Source organism: Bos taurus, chromosome 24 (assembly GCF_002263795.3).
Source record: "Bos taurus isolate L1 Dominette 01449 registration number 42190680 breed Hereford chromosome 24, ARS-UCD2.0, whole genome shotgun sequence".
Taxonomy (NCBI): Eukaryota; Metazoa; Chordata; class Mammalia; order Artiodactyla; family Bovidae; genus Bos; species Bos taurus.
In genome coordinates, this window is record NC_037351.1 from 42,748,197 (window position 1) to 42,770,783 (window position 22,587).

At 54.4% G+C, this 22,587-nt stretch overlaps 1 protein-coding gene across 1 annotated transcript; it reads left to right on the forward strand.

Moving 5' to 3' along the window:
* The first annotated feature begins 1,126 nt into the window (after positions 1 to 1,126).
* On the forward strand, positions 1,127 to 22,587 carry IMPA2 (inositol monophosphatase 2). The gene is made up of 8 exons (NM_001192282.1): positions 1,127 to 1,414; positions 8,231 to 8,364; positions 11,633 to 11,737; positions 13,618 to 13,663; positions 15,427 to 15,535; positions 20,035 to 20,143; positions 20,625 to 20,776; positions 22,081 to 22,587. Exons 1-8 carry the CDS (start codon positions 1,319 to 1,321, stop codon positions 22,194 to 22,196), a joined length of 867 nt encoding a protein of 288 aa, NP_001179211.1. The 5' UTR covers positions 1,127 to 1,318; the 3' UTR covers positions 22,197 to 22,587.

Below are 22,587 nucleotides of genomic sequence, written 5' to 3' on the forward strand. Positions count from 1 at the left end.
ACATGGAGACGTGCCCCAGAGCATGGCTGGGATGGGGGAGTTGGGGGGAGGCTTCTGAGTCCTCCCTCCAGAAAATGGCAGCGTGCTGGCTGGGTCCCAAGTCCAGCGCAAGGAAGGTAGACCCCACCCTCATGAGACTTGCCAGGTAAAGCTTTGTAGTTGCCTGTGGCCAGGTCTGAAACATCAGACATGGAATTTTAACCTGGAGCCAAACTCCTGGGAAGAGAGTTAAAGTAGGACATGATTTCTCAACCCCAGGGTTATTATCCTTTTGGGCTGAACAATCCCTTGCTATGGTGTCCTGTACATCAGTGGGTATTTGGCAGCTTCCCTGGCCTCCATCCACTAGGTGCTAGCAGTTGCAACAGCCTGGAATGTCCCGAGATGTTGCCAAATGTCCCCTGTGGGCAGCACTGCCAAGTCAACAGCGCTGAAATAGAGATGCTCAGAACCCTGTGTGTGGGTCTGCTTCTGCTACCTTTCGGCATCACCCTGGGAATATGTCCTCTGCCTGGAAACAACACTCTCCCCTTTTCCATCTGTGGATGCCTCCTCTACCCCTCCCCACTCCGGTCCTCTACCCTTCCCCCTCCTCTGTGAGGCCTTCCCGGACCACACTTCAACCCTCCCCACGCCCACCTGACAGCCCACCCTGTCATTGCATGGCTTCTATATCAAACAAACGCTTCCCTAGGATGGTCTCAGAGTCGGACACGACTGAGTGACTTCACTTTCACTTTTCACCTTCATGCATTGGAGAAAGAAATGGCAACCCACTCCAGTGTTCTTGCCTGGAGAATCCCAGGGACGGGGGAGCCTGGTGGGCTGCTGTCTATGGGGTCGCACAGAGTCAGACACGACTGAAGCGACTTAGCAGCAGCAGCAGCAGGATGGTCTCAGTGTCTCTGGGATACACTGTCCACAGGTCAGTGTGGAGGAGGGTGGTCCAGTTCACGACCAGGCACACCCGAGGTTGAGAGAATGGCCAGAGGTCACCCTGGGCCCACTTCTGGGATTCAGATGAGATGAAACAGGGTGGGGTGGTGCTCGGGGAGGAGGGCGGGGCCGGGGTCTGGGCGGGGCGGGGCTTGGGGCGGGGCTGTGAAGGAGCGGGGCCCGGCTTGTTTCGGGGCGGGGCGGGGCTCTGGGCGCTGCTCCCCAGCCAGGCGCCGGTCCAGCTCGGCCCCCGCCCGCTCCCCGCCCCCTGCAGGTCCGCACCCGCGGGCGGGCGCGGCCCAGGAGCGGAGCGGCCAGAGGCGCTGGGCGAGCGTGGAGCCTGGCGTCGGGGCCGGGGGCGCCGGCAGGCCCGGAGGCTGCGATGAAGGCGAGCGGCGAAGACGGGGAGGCGCCGGCCGGGGGCCCGTGGGAGGAGTGCTTCGAGGCGGCGGTGCAGCTGGCTTTGCGGGCGGGACAGGTGAGAGCGGCCCAAGGCGCACGGCGGGCGCTCGGGGACTTGGGGCACAGCGGGTGTAGGGCGTGGCGGACGGAGACCCCGCGGGCAGGGACCCTGCGGGCAGAAAGGCTCCGGGCGCGAGCCGCCGAGGGGTTCCGCAGCGCCTCCGGCACACCTGTGCACCTGCCGCTCGCGCGCCGGGGCTGGCGCCCGGGGTCCCTCGGGCTGGGGGCGCAGGACGGCCTGGCGAGGGGAGCGGGGTCAAGGCGCGCGGACGGCCTCGGATTTGACCCAGGGGGCGAGACGCTGTGCGGTTGCCCGGAGTTCGAACGCGGCGCGTGGAGATAGGGCGGACCGTCTGTCCTCGAGCGTCTGGAGTCGAGAGGGTTCCGCTGCGCGAATGGAGGAACTGCTGCCCACACCGGAAGGATGAAGTAGAGCTGCGGAGCCGAAGAAACCTGCGGAGGGCAGCGCTCTCTTCGCGCTCTCGTTATGTTCTGCTCTTCCCTTCCTCGGTGCCCCGCGCCTGGGGTCCTCAGGCCACGTGCGGCGCCAAGTTAGGGGTGCTGGGGGAGGCCGGGCGCAGGGATGGCTAGGTCCCCCCTCGCTCGACAAGGCGCAAGGCTGCGTTCCGGCGATCCGAACAGAAGGTGGACGGAGGAGGAGCCCTGTCCCTGCGGCAGTTCCTTTTCTAAAGGCAGGCTGTCGCCAGTTTTGCAGTAGAAGTGCGTCCCCAGATCACAGTCACCGTGCGGTCCCTCGGCCCCCTGACAGTTAACCTCAACACTAGTGGACGCCTTCTGTTTTAGTGGACGCCTTCTGTGTTGGGGGCCCTCCCTCTGCAGTTTGAAGGACTCAAGACTCAAAGGGGCGCTGTGAGCCTTGATCCTTGGGGAGAAGGAGGACCCCAACCCCTCCTGCTACCCTGAGGAAGCTCGCGGTTGCAGGGCCAACGTCCTTCCTGGAGAGCGGGTCCCCGTGCGGGGGCACTGCCCCGCCCCTCCCTAACCCTCACTTCCTCTCCGGAGGCGCGTCCTCGGGGTATAATGGTAACTTTTAGGTTCCACCGTACAACTTTCTTCCTTCAGCCTTGGAGAAGAAGCCAGTCTAGAATTCAGACACCACTGTGTAAACCCTGCTGGGTTGTTACAGGGTTTCTGTGGTTTTTCAAATTTAGATCCTTGAGGAAACAGAAGGGTTTTTGAAACCCTTTTTTTTTTTTTTTTTTTTTAAGAAATTTGCAAATGCTCACACAGAACTTGCAACATAGCAGGCCCCGTTCTAAGGGTCTTGGGGACTTTAACTTATCTAAGAGATCTCTTCTGCTTTTGCAACTTGCCAAAAACAACAGAAAAAGCATTTTTTGACAGTGGGGTGAGGGTGCAGTAAGGATTCTGTCCTTAGGGGTCTAGTCAGGAGGCCCAGGACTGCAGCCTCCCTCCTGGGCTTTATGCTGTTGCTCCCTGCCTTCCTGACTAGAGGAGGCGGGTAGGGAGGGCCCAGTGGTCTGGTCTGGGGCTGGGACTGGACAGAAGCCACACAGGGTGGTCCTGTCCTGTGTGAAGAGGGACAGAGTGCCTTAGTGATGCTCTGACAGTAACATCACAAGGCGATGAGTGGAGAAAGCCTGGCCTGTAGCCAGTGAGCCTGGGGTGGGGAGGACAGAGGGTGGTGAGCGCTCACCCTTGACTCCTCCTCAGCCAGAGGTGTGTTTGGTGCAGGTTCCAGGGCCTCCTAGCACAGGGGTGCCTGCCCCTCCCATCCTGCTGCCCCGACGCAGCTCTGTGTGCTCAGGTCCTGAGCCAGAGGAAGGACTGGCTCCCAGGAGACTGTGTGGCCCTCCGTCTCTCAGTCATGGGTTCAGGTCAGGGCAGCCTGGACCCTTTGCTGCCGTCTCCCCTCTGCCCATCCTGAGAGGTTTCCTGGACCCCTGCGTCCTTGCATCTCCACTGCCCAGTCCTGGGTGCCTCGGGTGGGGGGCATCCTGGCCAGTCCAACTGCCCCACAGCTGCAGGAACCCTGCCCTGGCTGCTGGGCTTTGGGGAACAGAGTGACGTCAGCTGCCCCCCCATCACCACCACAAGTACAGAGAGGGATATTCATTGAAATGAGTATTTATCATCTTTTATGTGATGTGTGAGCAAAAATATCTAAGAAAACTATGTTTTTTAAGTTGTTCTGCAGCATAGATCCAGGTTTTGTTGAAGCTGAAATTTAAATAATTTAGGGGCCTTCTATAAGAAAAAATATACAAAATTCAAAATTCGACATAAAAATTGTTTATTTAGAATAAAAAAAGGTCACAACAGTATACATTTTAAGATGCTCCCAAATATAACAGAATACATACAAATAGGTTTTTAACTGCTTCTCAAAACCTTCTGTAATATTTTTTCACGTTTTGGCTTCATACTGTGCATCTTCAAATGACGATGAGTTAGTAGTATGTTCTGTGCAGAGACTAGAAAGATAAATTCAAGCTTTTCTGTAGGGTGGCTCATTGAAACTGATTACTAATAGCTTTGAAAAGTTTATTTAGGCTTCAGACTTGTTACTGGTGGCTTCCTATAAATGTTTAGGCTTGCCCTCAAATTTGAGAATCCTGTTTCCTTTAACATTCTAGTTGTCAGACAGGGAAAACTTTCCTGGTGTACTCTGAGGTGGGGTGCCCCCTGTCCACCTCAAGCTGCCTGGAGCAGAGGGGCATGGTGGGGGCTCTCACCCAGCAGCCCCACTTGTCTGGTTTGTGACTGTATTTTTTATCAATTATTCACACGGGGGTATTTGATAAGTGAGATACCACTAACGGGACTGTCATGGAGCCAGCAGTGTCTTATCCTGTGTCATCCTCATCCTTTTCCCCAGAGCTCGCTGTCTTCAATTTTCTGATACTTACACCCATCTTCTAAATAGTAGCTCTTTTCTGCATCATCCACATTAGACGCTGTTGTGTCGTGTAGCTGCGTTCCCTGTCAGTCCCATTGGTGCCTGGGCTTACGTGCTGTGACCACACATATCGCAAGGGCAAGCTGGGCAGCATGGTTGTATTACAGTATTACACATTCTTTGCTTTCTTACTCAACTTGCATTTTCCCTTAAAGTTAAAAAAAAAAAAGTGTTTTTTTTTTCTTTTTCTTAGTTTTCTGTGTACCTACCAACTTCCATCTTCCAACAGAATTTTTGATGGTCTCCTTGGTGTAGATACTCATGGATCTCGCTCCTGGGGAGACGTGGTCCTCACACCTTCAAGTGCATCAGAAGCACCAGGAGGGCCTTTGTGGCTGGCTGAGTCCACCCCCAGGTTCCTACCCGCTGGGCTCCTGAGAGGGGCCTGGAATAAGCACCTCCACCAAATCCCCAGCTGATGTTCTTGGTTGAGAGGCTCTGCTGTACGTAGTACATTGTTGTGAGTGAGAATATAACAGTTCATTCACTCAATTCTTGAGACTTTGTACAATGTCCAGTTTGGAATTATTAGCAATGACGCTGCTCATGCAGCACTCTTGCATGTGTCTTTTGGTTACATCCATATGCATTTATGCTGGAGCTGGATTAACACTAAGAGTGAAATTGCTGTGTCACGGGGTAGGAAATTCCACCAGGTGCTTTTCCAAGGAGGCCACATGGGTTCCCGCTTCCCCAGCAGCAGTTGGGGGTTCTCTGACAACACTTGGTGTTGTCTGTCTTTCCATTTTAGCCTCTGTGATGGGTTTGAGGCGGTATTTTATGGTAGTTTTAATTGTATGTGCTATATGACTAAAGAACTTAAGGGCCTTTTTATGTGTTTACTGCCTTCCTAGAGATCCTCTGTTTTTAAAATAATGGTGCTAAACTGATTAGAAATATATTCATTCACTCAACAAATATTTGAGTAACTCTGGAAAGGACTTTAACCTTTACTCTGAGTGTGACTGAGGTTCAGTTTGGAGTTCTGTGTGGAGTCCTACAAGGTGAAGGGGAGTTTACCCTGACCGATGCTGGGTGGGGGGCCTGCAACACCAAAAGTGTTGCGGGCAGAAGCTTCTGATGGAAGCTATGAGAATTGTCCGAGTGAGGGGTGAGGGTGGGTCTGACTGCAGATGATGAAGAAGGCGGTAAAGCAGTTGGATTTTGTAAGCAGGTTTGCTGCCAGGTGGGAGGCGGATGTGAGAAGAGCCAGGGGTGCCTGCAAGGTTCGGGCCTGAAAAACTGGTCCATGGATTTGCCAGAACTGCGGAGGGATGGGGAGCGGGTTTGGAGGCAGAGGTCAGATATTGTGTTCTGAGCTGTAAGCTGTTGAGCTTGAATTGCCAGTGGATCTCTTCTTGCATGGAGCCCTGTGGTGGGGAGTTCACAGGAGAGGCTGAGGGTAGAGTTTGGGAGCTGTCAGCCTGGGCTGGTGTCTTAGGCCAGGTCCTGCCCCGGGACACGGATGAGCAGGTTTGTCCGCCCTGAGCTCTCCTTAGGTGGATCGCAGGTTGAGCCCCGGCATTTCCTCTGGGAGATCCCCATCTGTCCTGCCTGCAGATGGAGGGGGCGGCTGGTGAGCTCAGTGTTTCTGTGTCGGTTCTGGCCTCAGCTGGCCCCACCTGCACTGGCACTCCCAGCTTCCACAGGGTGGGGGGTGACCCGCATTGACAGTTGTAACACTTTGGCCAACATTTGAAGACTCAGCCAAAACAGAACTTGTGAGCTAGCTATTGACAGAAGCAGCAGCAGCCCTATTGGCACATGTGGGCCAAGGGCCCAGGGGCAGTCTGTAGAGAGCTCTCTCACACAGAGAAGGGTTTGTGTTTTCTGTCTGTTCAGGCCTTCAACTAACTGGATGAGGCCCACCCATGTTCCAAAGGGCAAGCTGTTTTACTGATTTATATGCTCATCTCATCCAAAAACACCCTTATAGAAACACCCAGAATAACATTTGACACAGTATCTGGGTATCCAGCTGACACATCAGATTAACCATCTCATCACACTCATCATAAGTCTGGAACCTGAAATGTGACGGTACTGCCAGGCCCAAACCCCGCTTGCTCAGGCTTCTCCGCGTGTACTCTGCGGTTCTGGAGCTCACATGAGTTGCTCCTTGGGGATGGGTGATAACCGTATGGTCGACTTGGAAACAGTAGCACAGAACCAAGATGGTGCACAGACAAGAAAGAGATGTCTGGACATGTCTCTGAATATAGCCCCAGATGCTGGAGCTGATGGGGTTTGAAATTCAGGCTTCAGTGACTTAAGGCCCATATTTTATCTATTAAACATTAACAGAATGTTATTTGGAGGGAGAGACCCAGGCCAGGAGGTCTGTGAAGTGCAGGCTTAGTTAGTGAGTAGCTGAAAAACATCAATTAAAAAACAGCACACACTAACTTATTGCTGGCAGAATGAGAATGTTTAAAATCCTTTAGACAGGGAGAAAACAGATGTGGTCAAGGGTTTTGGTGGGTAACTCACCTGGAATACCACAGATTATCCCCCGAGGATGGGACTGTTGCTAAAGGGCAAGACTGATCGAGCCTGATAAGGATTTATGTTCTAAGACACTGTCCCCAACTCTCCTCTCCGTGTAGAAAATGTCTGAAATTGAACTTTGTTAACCTAGTATTAAGGTTTGTACATCGTGTGTGCAGTAGATTTGGGGGGTTTGCCATAAATTGTTAAGTTTCGTGAGGCCTCAGCCCCTTAGGTGGATGGACCTTCAGAGGAAGGAGACAGAGGACACTTGGCTATTGGCTATTGGCGGCCAGCTTGTCTGAAGGGCAGCGTAGTTTGGGGCAATGATTCAGAAACGAAGTCTGAATATCTGGGAGTGTAACTGGATGAGAGGACATGTCCAGGGCCCAGGGGAGCAGCAGCTGGTGAAGAGGGCTGGCCAGAGCAGCACCATGGGTGGCAGAGGATGCAGGTGTGGCGTGGCCTGCCCTGTGCTGAAGGACAGGGGCCCTCAATGAAACGATCACAGGATGGCAATAGTAAATGCTAGTAGAAACGGAAAAGAAGTCCTTACAGAAGGACAGGCTTGGCATCCTCCTCGACTCACAGACCTTTGCGTGATCTGTGTCCCGGGGCCTGACTCCACCATAGCCCCCCACCCCCATCAAAAAAGAAAAAGCCCGGATGACCACAGGACCCCCATGGGAGAGGGCTGGAGGGTGAGTGATGGCTCAGTGGAGCAGAAGGGGCAGGGAAGTTGAGGATGCAGAGGTGGGAGGGTGGCCTGGCTCCTGCAGAGAGGGGCTTGGGGGTCAGAGGTGGAGGTCCTTCCTCACCCCCATCCAATTAGAGTCTGGGGATGGGCTCTGCTTCCTGAAGCCTCCCAGGGCCCCATCTCCATTGCTCCGACCCAGGAGACAGAAGCCGACCCCCTAGCACGCCCGTATCATGGCAAGGGGGGAGTGTAACAGGCAGGAGGAAGCACTGAGCAAATGGTAGTCCTTTGAGGACGTGACTCAGAGGTCATACATTGATGCCCCCCACGTCCTCTCAGCCACCCTTGGGCCCAGGGCCACACCTGCCTTCACAGGAGGCCAAGGCAGGGCTGCCAGGTGGCTCGGTGCCTGCCAGCCTTGGGCTGGGCTCTGTTCCTGGAAGGAAGGCTGGCTTCTCAGGTCCGGTTGTCTCTGCTCCAGGCCAGTCCTCGAGGCCACTGTGAGCCACCATCAGGGGTGATGGGAGCCATGAGGTGCTTTCTCGTGAGAAGAGGGGGCAGCAGTGAAGGCTCCCAAGAGCTCCCAGAGAGCCTGGCACTGCCCGTCTGCCTATCTGTCCTGTCTGCCCACTGGCAGTGGGGGAAGGGCCCAACCCTGGAGCAGGAGGGGGCGGCCAGTGTCACCCACCTCCCAACCTTCATTGCAGATCATCAGAAAAGCCCTTTCTGAGGAAAAACGTGTCTCAACCAAGACGTCAGCCGCAGACCTGGTGACAGAGACGGACCACGTGGTGGAGGCCCTGATCCTGCAGGAGTTGCAGACCAGATTTCCCTCCCACAGGTAGGCGCACCCTGCTCCCCCATCCCACCCCCGAGGTCCCCCCAGGCCGCACAGACTTGCCTGGACGCGGCCCCAAGCCCGAGCCAGGGAAGGCTGTCCCCCAGGGCTACCTGCTCTCCAGGACAGGTGTCCCCGACCTTATAAGTTACTGCGTGGAGAATCTGATGCAACTGTTCATCTTTTCCTTGAGAAAGACCAGCACTCATCCAATGCTGTGCGTCTAGTTCCGGGGGAACCTGGGGCCCCAGGGGACGCTTGGACCTTGGGGAGGGAGGGGGGCTTCCTGAGCAGGAGGGTCCTCTCCTTCCTTAGGGAATCACTTACCCCAGAGCTCAGTCACCGGGTTCCTAGGTGTAGATGAAGTGTCGGCCTGGCCGCTGTCCATCTGGACCAGTGAGGGGCTCCCTCCTCAGCTGCCCAGCAAGTGACCAAGGTTGCGGGACAAGCCAGTCCACACTCGCACCTTCTCCTTGCTGCTTCCTTTTAACCTGCATCACCTGGGGGTCATGTGTGTACGTGGTGTGTACTATGTGTGCATGTGTTTGTGTTGTGTGTGTATGTATGTGTATATGTGTGTGTGTATGGTGTGTGTGTGTACATGTGTGTGTGTGTGTGCTGTGTGTATGTATGTTTGTGTGGTGTATGTGTGTATGGTGTGTATGTGTGTTGTGTGTGTGGTATGTGTACGTGTGTATGTGTGTATGGTGTGTGTGTGTGGTATGTGTGTGTGTGTTGTGTGTATGGATATGTGGTATGTGTATGTTGTATGGTGTATGTGTGTGTTGGGTGAGTGTGTATGTATGTGTTATGTGTGTGTGTTTGTGTGGTATATGTGTGTATGGTGTGTATGTGTGTGTGTTATGTGTACGTGTGTGTGTATGGTGTGTGTGTGTGTGCGTGCGTGCTATGTGTATGTGTGTTGTGTGTGTTTTGTGTGTGTATGTTTGTGTGGTATGTGTGTGTGGTGTGTGTATGTATATGTGGTATGTGTATGTGTGTATGGTGTATGTGTGTGTGTTGGGTGAGTGTGTATGTATGTGTTGTGTGTGTTTGTGTGGTATATATGTGTATGTGTGTGTGGTGTGTATGTGTGTTTTGTGTGTGTGTGGTATATGTACATGTGTATGTGTGTATGGTGTGTGTGCGTGTGGTGTGGTATGTGTATGTGTGTGTTGTGTGAGTGTGTTTGTGTGATGTGTGTATGTAGGTGTGTACACGCATATTCCTGTTGGCAGCCCTTGTGTTTCAGCGTCTCTTCCTGTTTCCTTGTTTGGTGTAAAGTCAGGACCTTGACATCTGTTATAATAGTTATAGGCTCTGAAATGTTTGATTTCTTAGTTTATAAAAATCTAAATTAACTGTCAGCCTCCAAGGAATCACAATTGACCCTTAAGCATTATGGGTTTGAGCCATGCAGGTCCATGCAGACATGGAGTCAGTCACTCAGTATTAACACTGCAGATGTAGGCGGGGGTGCCGGCAGGTCGGCGCCCCAGCCCCGCCATGTTCCGGGGGTTGGATTCTGAGAGAATGCAGCTCAGGAACCACCACCAGGTCTGGTCCAGGGGTTCCTTCTGTCCATGTGTCGTCCAGAGGCTCCGACAGCAGTGAGGTGTCTGGGCTGGGCCTCCGGGGGTCCAGGTAGAGGCTCTGGCTGTTGCAGGGCTCTGTGTGGTAATGGCGTGTGGTAATGGCACCAGGGCTCCGCATAGAAATGGTACCAGGGCTTCTGGCACTTTGCAGTCAGACTGCTCTGACAGGCCAAATCCTGGAATCACGCTTCAGCTCCTGGTGGTTTGGATCCACTGTTGTGTCGACGTGGGGCCTGGTATCCATTTGCACGGTGTGAATTTCCATACTTCTTGCCGAGTTCAGGGCAGAAGTCAGCATGTCACATGGGGGAAACCTCTTCAGAAGACCATCTGGTCCACCCAGAGCAGCAGCCCCCACCCATGGTGGGCATCAAGCTCCCTGGAGCTTTTCCAGCCCCCCTGACAAAGCCGTGGGGGATGCAAGTTCCCCCCAAGCCCCAATCAAGAGCCAAGGGTCCCCAAGCTGCAGGCGGGGGCTGCAAGGGGCGGGGGCTGGTTGCCCGGGTCAGCTGGCTCTGCCCGCCCCCTTCTCAGCTCTGGGCCAGCTCCAGGACACTGCTCTCTGCTCTGTTGCCTAGAAAATTCAGATATCTGAGATCATCTTTCAGCAGCTCGAACCCAGGCTTGGTCTTTTCCCAATGACTAAGATTTAAGAGAAAGTACCAGAACTGGCACTAGTGGTAAAGAACTCTCCTGCCAATGCAGGAGAGGTAAGAGATGTGGGTTCCATCCCTGGGTCAGGAAGATTCCCTAGAGGAGGGCATGGTAACCCACTCCAGTATTCTTGCCTGGAGATCCCCTAGGGACAGAGAAGCCTGGTGGGTTACAGTCCATAGGATCGTAAAGAGTTGGACATGACTGAAGTGACTTAGCACTTAGCACTAGCACCAGAATTCGGGGGCATTTAAATGCATTTTAGATCAGAGACAAATTGAAAAATCTATGATGAGAAAAAAGTTGCATATGTATTGTAAGATAAAATAGTATGTTGTCATTTTTCTGTGTTTCTAAGTATTTAAATATGTCCCTTAACCAAGTTGGTGTAAGATTGTCACCCTTGCTTAAGAAGGACTTTCTTTCGGAGCGTTCGCTCTTCCTCGTTTTTAGTCTTTCACAAAACAGTATTAAAGATAGATTGCAGCTGTTTTGACTTTGATAAAATAAGAAACAACCTGATATGGGCTCCCTGGTTTCACGCTGCGTCACCAGGCAGCGGAGCTGGGCTGTGGCCTGACCGTTGAGGCTGAGCACCATGAGCTGGCTCCCTGGTGGACTGAAGGTGACCTTGTCACAGAGTCAACAAACTGGCCAGAGAGAAGGCCTGGGTGCACTGGGCCGTCAAAAATCACAAGGAGAGTTTTTACGACTCTTAGAGAAAACTAATAATGTGAAATGGGTTGGTCTAATTTGTCTCGAGCTGTGAACCTTATCCCTGGGCTATTTCCTTCTGTACCTCCCACAGGCCTATGAGGGACTTTTCTGGTGGTCCAGGGGCTAAGACTCCAAGCTCCCGGTGCAAGGGGCCCCGGGGTTCAATCCCTGGTCAGAGAACTAGAGCTCACTAGATCCTGCCCCTGTTTGATCCAGAGAAGCCTGCTGGTCTCACAGCTGGGCTTTGAAATGCTGTGTCTTGGGTACCTGGCGCGTTTTCCCAGGCTGAGCTCTGTCCACTGCAGGTTCATTGCCGAGGAGGCTGCGGCCGCCGGGGCCAAGTGCGTGCTCACACCCAGCCCCACCTGGATTGTGGACCCCATTGACGGCACCTGCAACTTTGTGCACAGGTGAGCGGGCACACCCGTCTTTTCAGAAGAGGCATTTATTGAGGCAGCAGCCAGTCAGCAGACCTCTAGTGGGCTTTGGTCTCACTCGCAAGGTGATCAAGTCTTGATACTTAAAGGTTTCCCATTTGTGAGATTCGTTCAAAGCATGTAGGAAATCTTCACTTGTTTAAAAACTATTGTGTTTGTCACATTTAAACGTTGGGTTGAATTAAGAAGGATCCTTAAGGAGTCCCCTGGAGAGATAGACAGGGTTGTAAATAACACAAGGTGTCTGGCCGGCAGCCTCAGGAACGTGCAGTGTGGACAGTGGCCTTGGGGGTGAGGAGCCTGCCAGCTATCAGCTTGATCTGATGGCAAATATCAGCCCCAAACAGCAGGTTTTCGGGGGGTCAGAGGCCCTGGTGGGGAGGGGAGTGGGCTGGGGCAATGATGGCACAACCCGGCCCTAGAAGCACTGACCGGGGGCAGGTTGTGCAGCTGGTCAGGAGCCTAAGGACACCAAGGGTGCCGTGGTTTCCACAGAAGGTGGCTCTCCCACGAGAACATGCATATAGCCCCCAGAGCTCCTGCCCTGTCCCGGGTCCCCGTCCTGCAGGGGGGGCTCCCATGACCTGCATCGCCCCAGCCAGACACTCAGGGAGGGCCCGGGTCCCTGTCCTGCAGTGTGGGGGGGGAGTGTCCCGTGACCTGCATCCCCCCAGCTGAATGCTTAGGGAGGGTCTCCTATAGATGACCCGAGACACCCACTTCCTTCCTTACAGTAAGGAGGTGAGTGGGCTGGGGTGTGGAGCCCTCACTTGGAGTGTTTACATGTTAAGTGTGCAAACTGATTTTGCCCATCACATGAATCGTCACCCTTTCCTGCATGAGGGTCACCTTGAGAAGTTGGTCATGGCCCTATTGGAGGCAGTGGAACAGAGTGGTCTGGTGACCCCAACAGTGCCACCAGACTAATTCTAACTAGCGTGTGACACCCTGGGGAGTTGTGTGGGACTGGGGCACATGAACCAAGCTGTGGGTCGCCGAGTACAGCCTGTGTGTGGCTACTGGGGACAGAAGGGGCCAAGCCCCATGGTGGACAAAGGCCACATGTCTACCCCAGGACCAGAGAGAGAACCTGGACTAGAGTGTCATTTAGGAAACAAGCTTTGCGGCTGACCCTTAGTCTGCAGACACTGTCCAGGGCCACCGGACCATGGTGACTCCTCTCCCTGCAGCTCTGACAGGACCTATCCTGCTCGTGTCCTGCTGCGTCCGGGGTAGAGAAAGTGGGGAAGGGCCTTTGAGGGTGGGGACCCCTGCTGGGCCATGGGGTGTCATGAGTGGTCCCATGGGGACAGCACCTCACAGCCTGGGAATGGTTGGTCCCAAGACTCCTGGGTTAGAACCAGCTCTTCCTTGTTCCTGCCTGTTCAGCTCTGACAGTCTTCACATAAAGGAGAGATTGTTCTGGAGACGTAAACCCACAGGCAGGCTGCGAGGTCACTGCCTGCCTTCCATGCCATGACCATTCCTGCTGTCCTGTGTGAGGCTCACCCAGGATTCATGTCAGGAGGGCCTGGTTGTCGCAGACCTGGACCCTCCACCTCACTGGCCACTGAGAACCAGAAAGCTGATTATTAAAATCTCTCAACCGGGTCCTTTGTGGTCACTGTCTGTCCTAACAACTATCAGTCCAGCTGTCTGTCAAGGTCGCTGTCCCACAGGTCAGCTTGGCCTGCTTGTCTTGGAAGTACTTGGTGCCATTGTGGGAAGTAGCTTCTGACAAAACAAACCCAGCCATGCTGTAGAAAGGTCTTCTGTGTCTCCAGCCGCAGGGAGGCTGCTGAGTTTGCACGAGTCCGTGATGTCACAGCATCAACCATCTGTCTCCTCTGCAGGTTCCCGACCGTGGCGGTGAGCATTGGCTTTGCTGTGAACCAGGAGGTACATAGTGGATGGAGCCCTGGCTGCCTGGGCCTTTGGCTGCTGTTTCTTTATCTCACTTCATGGTTCTAACCTGTTTTCCTGTCCTTGTCCTAAGCCTTCATTGTGACTAGTATTGATTTCAAATCTAAGAAAGGAAACAGGTGCAAACCAGTTTGGGGCATGAGGGATTGGGGCGTGAGGGTTTGGAGCATAAGGGGTTGGGGTGTGAGGAGTTGGGGCATGAGGGTTTGGGGTGTGAAGGTTTAGGCTGTGAGGGTTCGGGGCTCCGCCGGCCCCACCCCCCAGGGCTTTCAGCAGGGCCGAGTGTAGGGAACATTCTGGGCACGTGTTTCCAGTTAGTCTCCATTTGACCCCTGGGGCGTGTGATCGAGTAACACAATAAAGAAGCTCCTATTTTGGGAGGACATCTCTAGTCCCAATATTCTGTTAGGCCTTCATCCTCCTCTCGCTGTTGGGTGAGAGCGTGGCTGTCGCCCGGTTCCCACAGACCCTGGAACTGGGCCACATTGTGGGACCTGCGGGAAAGGCCGGGATGCAGGCTTTAGCTTCATTAGTCAACTGCAGAGATTACAGGCAGGAAGGACCTTTCCTTGCGCCCAGTTACCCTTGCCTAGGTCGGGGGCTCGAGCTGTGCAGAAGGAGCCCTTGTTAGAGTCTCGTGTTCTGTCTTCACTCTCGGCGTGAGCGCGGAAGGCGGGCGGGAAGGGAGTCCTGCCCGTGAGAAAGAACTTAGTTTTTGAGGTGACAATAAGTGAGAGTCTTAATGTTGATACTGGTTAGGGAATCAGTCACTTACGTTATTTCTGTGTTAAACATGGTCACTGAGACGTGCATGTGGAGCGGTGAGCACAGGGGGGTGGAGGGTTCATTCTGGCCGCAGGGTCGCTGACCAGCCAGGCCTCGACCTCTGATGGGTGCAGGGAGGCCAGCCCGGTTCCAGGACTGACTTGAACTTGAGGAGCCCTATAAGTCCAGGGTCATGGGAAAGGGGAGGGGGAAAGTCACGTGCTGCCGGCCCTGGGTGGGCGCTGACTGGGGGTCCTCCAGGAGTGGGTCCTTTTCCTGCCAGCCCAGATTCCTCTTGGGCATCTGCCAGCAGCTCTCCCATTTTCTCTCTCTGTTGGCTGCCCTCCCCACCTCGGGACAGGCACACATGCTGTTCTTAACCCAGAACAGAGAGGTAGGGGAAGAGATGTAAGGAGGCTCACCTCCTCTGGACACCAGCTTGTTGGGGTCCGAGGCTGTGTGCCCCGATGTGTGTGTGGTGGGGGGCCAGCCCCTCCAGGGATCCACATTTCTTCCTGGGCTTCCCCTCCTCCCCACTCTGGGTTCTGTCATGCCCTCAGCTCTCCAGAGACATTCTGAGTTCTTCACATGTCAGCAATTTTGAGTTTCTTGTGGGGTTTGATTGGAGTCTCAAGAGCCTTTTTTCACCTACCAGGAAAAAAACAAGAGATCTTTTTGAAGAATAAAGCCTTACCAGTTACTTTCAGTAATGCTGAAATGATATGCTCAATTATGATATCAATTTAAAATATAGTTTTATTCCTTTAAATGTATCTTTAAATGTAGTGATTTAAGAAAAGAACAGTTGCTTTCACATTCAGGTCTAGGTTTGAGTGCGGACGCTGATTTGTTGAGTTCCCTTTTGAAAGCTAATTTTCACCCACACCCCTTGCGTTAGTGTCACAGCTGGAGCTTCATGGCCTTTGGTCACTGTGTCACGTTCTTTGTTTTCTGTCCCGCCTGCCTGTCCACAGCTGGAGTTTGGGGTGATTTACCACTGCACGGAGGAGCGGCTGTACACGGGCCGGAGGGGCCAGGGTGCCTTCTGCAACGGTCAGCGACTGCGCGTCTCTGGGGAGACAGGTGGGCCCTCTCATGGGAAGGGACCTGTCAAGAGTCACTGGCTCCTCCGGGCAGCCACGGGGGTCCCTTGCCAAGGTCTAGTGTCGTTGGGGACAGCGCATCCCTGGAGGACTGGACGTCGAGCTAGCCAGTGTCTCTGTGTTTCCCTTTGCTGGGCCGGGTCTGTTCTTCATTCACCTTTCATCCCAAACGAGGGAAGGAACCCAGCCACCTGTTCCCATGTGGTCCCAGTGAGCCGGCCAGGGCGAGGGCGGAGTCGGAGGCATGCTCTGGCATTCAACACCTCTCGGTGGCCGGCCGGATGACATCACCTGGGTGGGGCCTGTAGCTCCCAAATGAGGTTGACTTTGGTTCCTGTGAGAACACGGCTGGCCAGGGAAGCCTTATCACAAGCCATGTCATACACTGCACAGGTGCTGCCAGCCCTTGTCATTCCTGGAGCAGGACAGAGGACACAGTGGCCTTTATAGAGGGTCTGCTGCTAGACTCACAGTCTGTGTGGCAAGCTGGCCTGAGAGGCGGTGAGAGGGTTCAGGGGTGTCCCTGCCCGCAGTTCCCCACAATAGTAGGGAGATGGGCCTCCAGCCCAGGCCAGGTCCACCAGGCTGAGCTCCAGTGAGAGCAGACCATGTGGATTCCCAGACTGGGGGAGAGGGGATGGCAGCCCCATGACCATGACCATGAGCAGCAGGTCTGCAGGGGAGATGACCACCATGTGGGGAATGGGCCAAGCAGGACCAAGGGCAGGCAGGCAGCCTGGAGGTCATGAGTGCCCAGAGTGTGGGTGGGGATGGGAGGAACATTACAGGGGCTGGGCGGGGTGGGTGGGGTAGGACCACGGACCGGCCACTGCCTCTGCTGCCCGGCCCCCAGCTCCTGCCCCAGGACAGTTTGGTTTGGCCCGCGTAGACAGCAGCGTTAATTACAGCCTCGCCTGCCAGAGGTGGCCAGGCAGTCGGTTGTGTAACGCTGGGGAGAGGGAGTGTGTTGTTAAACTCGTGGGTGAACTTTGTTCCACATTCATGTGCTATGACAGACGGCTTGGTCCCCACGCTCACGCCCCTCCTAGACCCTCCCGTATCCAGCCCTCCTCCCACAGCTCACACCCACCATCCGCCCCCTCTGCGACACGGAAGCCCAAGTCTCTCCATGCTCTGTTCCAAAGCCCTCCCACGATTGTTTTAAGACTCTGACTCATACAGTCCAGGGTGACAGCTTCCGCCCTGGTTGTCCTCTGTGTGCCGGGTGACTTGGTTTCCACCGGAGGTGACAGGATGTTCCTCTCAGCTGCACAACCCTTGGATATCTACACACCTAGCTTTGTCCCAACTGTGATGCCTTACGTGTGTGACTGGTCAGCTGTGCTCCTGGAACCTCGGTGTTCATACAGGCAGAGAGGCACGATGACAGCTGGGAGGGTTATGTTACATCCTGCATCCTAGCGCTCGAGAACGGCCCTGGGGCTGGTGCCCAGAATGAGAGTCATAATCAAGGCAGGAACTTGAGTCTTTGCACAGAATCAGCCAGCTCTGACCTGTTGCTGAGGCTGGGATGCATTTCTGCAGGCACTTTGTAGCCAACATCTCCTAAAATATTTATCTTTGGCTGTGCTGGGTCTTCATTGCTCTACAGGCTTTCTCTAGTTGCAGCAAGTTGGGGCTCTTCTTCGTTGCAGTGCATGGGCATTGTGGTGGTTTCTCTTATTGTGGAGCTCAGGCTCTAGGGTTTGTGGGCTCAATAGTTGTGGCTCCTGGGCTCTAGAGCCCAGGCTCAATAGTTGTGGCGCACGGGCTTAGTTGCTCTGTGGCACGTGGGATCTTCCTGGACCAGAGATCAAACCTGTGTCTCCTGTATTGGCAGGTGGAATCTTTACCATTGAGCCACCAGGGAAGCCACTTAGCCAACATTTCAGTACACATCTTTATGTCACTTTTTATCTAAGCATTGTTTTTTCTTAAACTTTTTATTTTATAGTGGAGTATAGCCGATCGACGAGGTTGTGATAGTTTCAGGTGAACAGTGAAGGGACTCAGCCATACATATACATGTATCCATTTTCCTCCAAACTCCGCTCCCATCCAGGCTGCCATTGAGGAGAGTTCCCTGTGCTATAAAGTAGGTCCTCGTTGGTTATCCATTTAAAATATATCAGTGTGTACATGTGCATTCCAATATGTCACTTTCTCTTAAACCTTTTCACCTTTTCTACCAGTTTTTTAATTTTTGAAAATTTTCTCCTTTTCACAGTCCGTTTCTTGTGAAGCATGATCTATCGTGTTTGTGTTTAGTCACTCAAAGTCATCTCTGACTCTCTGCAACCCTATGCAGTTCTCCATGGAATTGTCCATGGAATTCTCCAGGCAAGAATTCTGGAGTGGGTAGCCATTCCCTTCTCCAGGGGATCTTGCCGACCCAGGAATTGAACCTGGGTCTCCTGCATGGCAGGCAGATTCTTAACCATCTGAGCTACCAGGGAAGCCCCATCATGTGTGTTTATCTTATTCATTTAGTCTGACTGTCTTTTATGAAAGTTTTCTTCTCTGATTTCTCCTGGGACCCCTCCCCTCTACTTGTGAATGATGCTCTCCCATGCATTCTCCATTTTTCACTTATAGCTGCTTCTGTTTTGTTGGCAGATCTTTCAGGAAATCTTTAATCAACTGGAGAGATGTTATTCTGCTTCCTGTTCTCTTTCTTCTTGTGATAATGGCGTATGAGATTCAAATATCATTCTTTTACATTCTTGCTACTTGAAATTTGTAGTCCTGAGCTCTGGAAGTTGAGGAGATGGGCTGGGCAGGGGAAGGCACTTTCTGTCCTTTAGTGGCTCTGGCGCTCCCTCTCCTGGTCTGTTTGTGAAGTGTCTGCAAAGTTGGCTCTTTCTTGGATGGTTGGCTCTGCCCCTCCCCCACGGCGGCCGTCATCTCCTTGGTCCTGCTCCCCTGATTCCAGCCCAGTGAGCATGGGGTTCACTCCCATGAGTGTCTGCTCTGTGGGTCCTGCCCGGAGAGGCCCTGGAACGTCAGTTACAAGAAGTTGTGGGGCTGTCGACGCCCGCTCTTCAGACCTTGCCCCCTGCAAAGGGCTCCCCCGGCCCCTCAGTCTATTGCAGATTTTGAGGGTCTCCTGCTCGGTTTTGTGGTTGGTTTCGTCTATTTTTTGTGTTTTTCTCTCCAAGCTGCTGTTTCTGTCGGAGGATATTTGGAAGAAGTCACGTGGGTGTCCATGGCGGTCTTTATAGGATTCTCAACAGCGTTTTTTCCCCTCAGTTACTTGTTTCTTTAGAACATAAAGTCTTGCGATGACAGTCACATGACATGAAATTAACTGCTGTAAACTGAGCAGTTCTCTGGTCCTGGGCTCAGTCGAGGTGGCCCTCCTCCCAGCCCCCAGCTTGCTTTCTGTCTAGTTCTGGGCTTTTCAGTGAGGTAGTATGGCTAATATTACTTTTCACGTGAGGGGCTCATGGCCTGTAAGGATCTGGAGGCAGGAGCACGTGTGTGACACTCGATGGCCCGAGGCGCCACGGGGAACTGCCAGGCCTGTGCTCACTGCCCAGAGGTGAAGGCTCGGTGTAGTGAGGCCGCGTTTCAGGGCAGAGGACTTGCCTCCCTAGCTTCTAGGCTGTGAAACCTCTCTCAAGACACCCTCACTCTGATCCTCAGCCAGATAAAGGTTTTCAAATGGTTAGAAGTCATGGCCGCTTCATGGATTACAGCCTTGTCGTAACAAAAAGGCTTGTGTCACTTGATGAAGCTATGAACCATGCCCAGCAGGGCCTCGCAAGAGGGATGGGCCGTGTCGCCGACCGGCGTCTGCCGCCCCCTGGTGTCAGGATGGGGAAGTGCCGGGTGTGGCCAGGTTTTGTGGTTGCTATGCTAAGTCACTTCAGTCATGTCTGACTCTGTGCGACCCCATAGACCCATAGACGGCAGCCCACCAGGCTCCCCCGTCCCTGGGATTCTCCAGGAGACATGGCCCGCAACCCGGAGTGGAGGCGAGGGAGGAGAGAAGGTGGCGGGTCTCCTGGACCCCAAGCAGTGAGTGACATGAAAGTCATTCAGTCGTGTCCGGCTCTTTGCGACCTCATGGCTCCAGGCCAGAATACTGGAGTGGGTAGCCTTTCCCTTCTCCAGGGGATCTTGCCAACCCAGGGATCGAATACAGGTCTCCCGCATGGCGGGTGGATTCTTTACCAGCTGAGCCACAAGGGAAGCCCAAGAACACTGGAGGGGTAGCCTGTCCCTTCTCCAGAGGATCTTCCCAACCCAGGAATCGAACCAGGGAGGACCCTGAGCAGGAGAGTCAGGGTGTGACTGGTCAGCCTGACCTCCCTTTTCCAGGTCAGAAACCTCTGCAGCGTCAACCACGCAAGGAGGACACGGAGTGTGAGCAGGAGTAGAAGGCCGGTGCGACGTTCGTTTCGGGGAGCACCCTGATTGTGTGGTGGGAGCCACGCTATGACATTTCTAATGGGGGGGGATATTCTCTCCATGCAGACCTGTCCAAGGCCCTGGTTCTGACAGAAATTGGACCCAGACGGGACCCCGCGACCCTGAAGCTGTTCCTGAGCAACATGGAGAGGCTGCTCCACGCGGGTGCCCATGGGTACGCCTCCCCTCCCGGGACCTCCGGGCAGGCACAGCAGCCAGCTACTCCCTGGGTAGGAGCAGGGCACACACATGCCAGCCAGTCTGCAGCCCGGAGCTCCACAGCCCCGGGTGGGGGCAGGGCCCTGAGCTCAGCACCCTCTGTGACATCAGTGATGCCCCACCCCCTCAGTCTCCCCTGGGTCTGCCCTATGACAGCAGCTGCTCCACGTGGTCTAAATCCAAGGTCATCGAGGGTCCGCAGAGTGAAGGCTGAGTTCTTCTGTTGCAGCACCAGCCATACTTCAGGCTCCACAACTGAGGGCTGGTCCGTCAGCATAGGTGGTTCTGTTGGGCAGCACCGCTCTGGGCTCAGAGCTCAGAGTAGAGATTGTGGGAAGAGGCCCTGGGCTCCTGTTCAGCTTCTGAGTCAGGAGACCTTCAGGGGGCACCGCTGGAGCAGGGCCATTCAGTGTGCTCACCCCCTCCCTCTCTGGCAGGGTTCGTGTCATTGGCAGCTCCACCCTGGCACTCTGCCATCTGGCTGCGGGCACCGCCGATGCCTACTACCAGTTTGGCCTGCACTGCTGGGACCTGGCTGCAGCCACAGTCATCATCAGGGAAGCTGGGGGCGTTGTGATGGACACGTCAGGTGAGCTTGGCCGTCAGGCTGCTCTCCATCCCCAGGGGTGTGTCCCCCGGAGAGACGCGCAAGCTCAGACAGACATCCTCCCACCTCTCCTGACAGACAGGTCGGGAAGACAGTGGGCCAGGCCAGAGGGCTTCTCCCGCTGCCTGGTGTGGAAATGGACCCAGGGTCAGGACTTGGGTGGGGTTGGGGGAGGGCGAGCAGTGTTTTCTAAGCTCTCACGTCCACCAAGACCACAGAGCTGGCCATGTGCACCCCAATCTAATGACGAGATTTTAGGTGGTGATCCAAGAGGTGACCTATCCCTCTGCCTGGAGGTCACCACCCTAGTGATTGGCCCCACAGGGGCAAGTCCCGCCCCAGAGACGCCCATGCAGCCACCTCTTACGTCAGGGTTCTTGTGGAGCCTGTTCTCCCCGACCTTTGCTCCAGAGCCTGTTGTGGACATGCCAGGCTCCCAAATAACCTCTGGGGCCTGTGCTGGCCTTTCCCTGTTGCTCCTTCTCCTCGGGGCCTGGTGGAACTGCAGGGGGGTGGGGCATGATGTGAAGACACGTTGGCTTTGGGTATCAAGGAAAGGCAGACCCATCACAGCTGAAGACATGTCTGTCCTGTATGTGAGTACATGAGCATGCATACACACAGACATACATGTGCACCAAGGTCTCCTGGATGTGACCACATGAGCGTGAACACAGACAAACACGTGTGTGCACCACAGTCTCTCAGATATGACCATGTGAGCACACACACGCTAATGTGTGTGTACCACGGTCCCCCAGATATGACCATGTGAGCACAGACAAACATGCATGTGCACCAAGGTCTCTCAGACGTGACCACAAGTACATGCACATACAAACATGCGTGTGTATCAAGATCTCCTGGATGTGACCACATGAGCACATGCACTGGCAAGTACCCATGTGCACCAGGGGCTTCTGGATGTGAGCACACACAAACAAATGTGTGCACCAAGGTCGCCAACGAGTCCATTAGACCTTTTCACACCTCCAGGAGGCTGAGGTCCTTCATCCTGTCCCAGATATCCGGTGCCTAGAGCATCCATTTCAGGGGCCTGTCAGAAAGGTTACCCCCAGCCTCCCCAGGCCTGCGGGGTCCCCGGAGCCCCAAGCACACAGAGGTTGAGAACTGCCTCCTGTCTTGAGCCTCAGGCACTGCACCTGAAGCTGGTATCCCCTAGCACAGCCTCAGGACACGCTGGGCCTGCAGGCTGGATGGACCAGGTCAGGCAGAGCAGGGCTGGCGCTCACCCCTCACCTGATGCCCTGTTCCTCTGTCCACAGGCGGGCCACTGGACCTCATGTCATGCAGGGTGGTTGCTGCAGGCACACGGGAGATGGCGGTGCTCATTGCCCAGGCCCTGCAGACAATTAACTACGGGCGGGACGATGAGCGGTGAGGGGAGCAGACACAGGGCCACACTGGATGGGGTCTATCAGGAGCCTGGAGCTGGTGAGACCCTGAACAACAGGAATTCCTGATCCCTAGAAGAGCCATCAGGCCGAGCCTGGCTGTCCGGCCGAGCCTGTGTCTGGGCACCTTTGCTGTCTGGTGTCTTTTCTCTGTGACCTCACGTCAGGTTAGTCCAGCCATCCACCAGGGCTGGAACCCAGATCTCACAGGACATATGTGCTGATACTGCAATCATGATTTTGTTTCCAGAATGCAAATCTCAGGTGATAAGGCTTTAGAACTGCTGATAAAGCAGGCTTGTTCTCAGCACCCCTCCCCGGCCCCCCATGACACTTCAGAATACAATAAACCAAGTGACGCCACTCTGCTTATGTTTC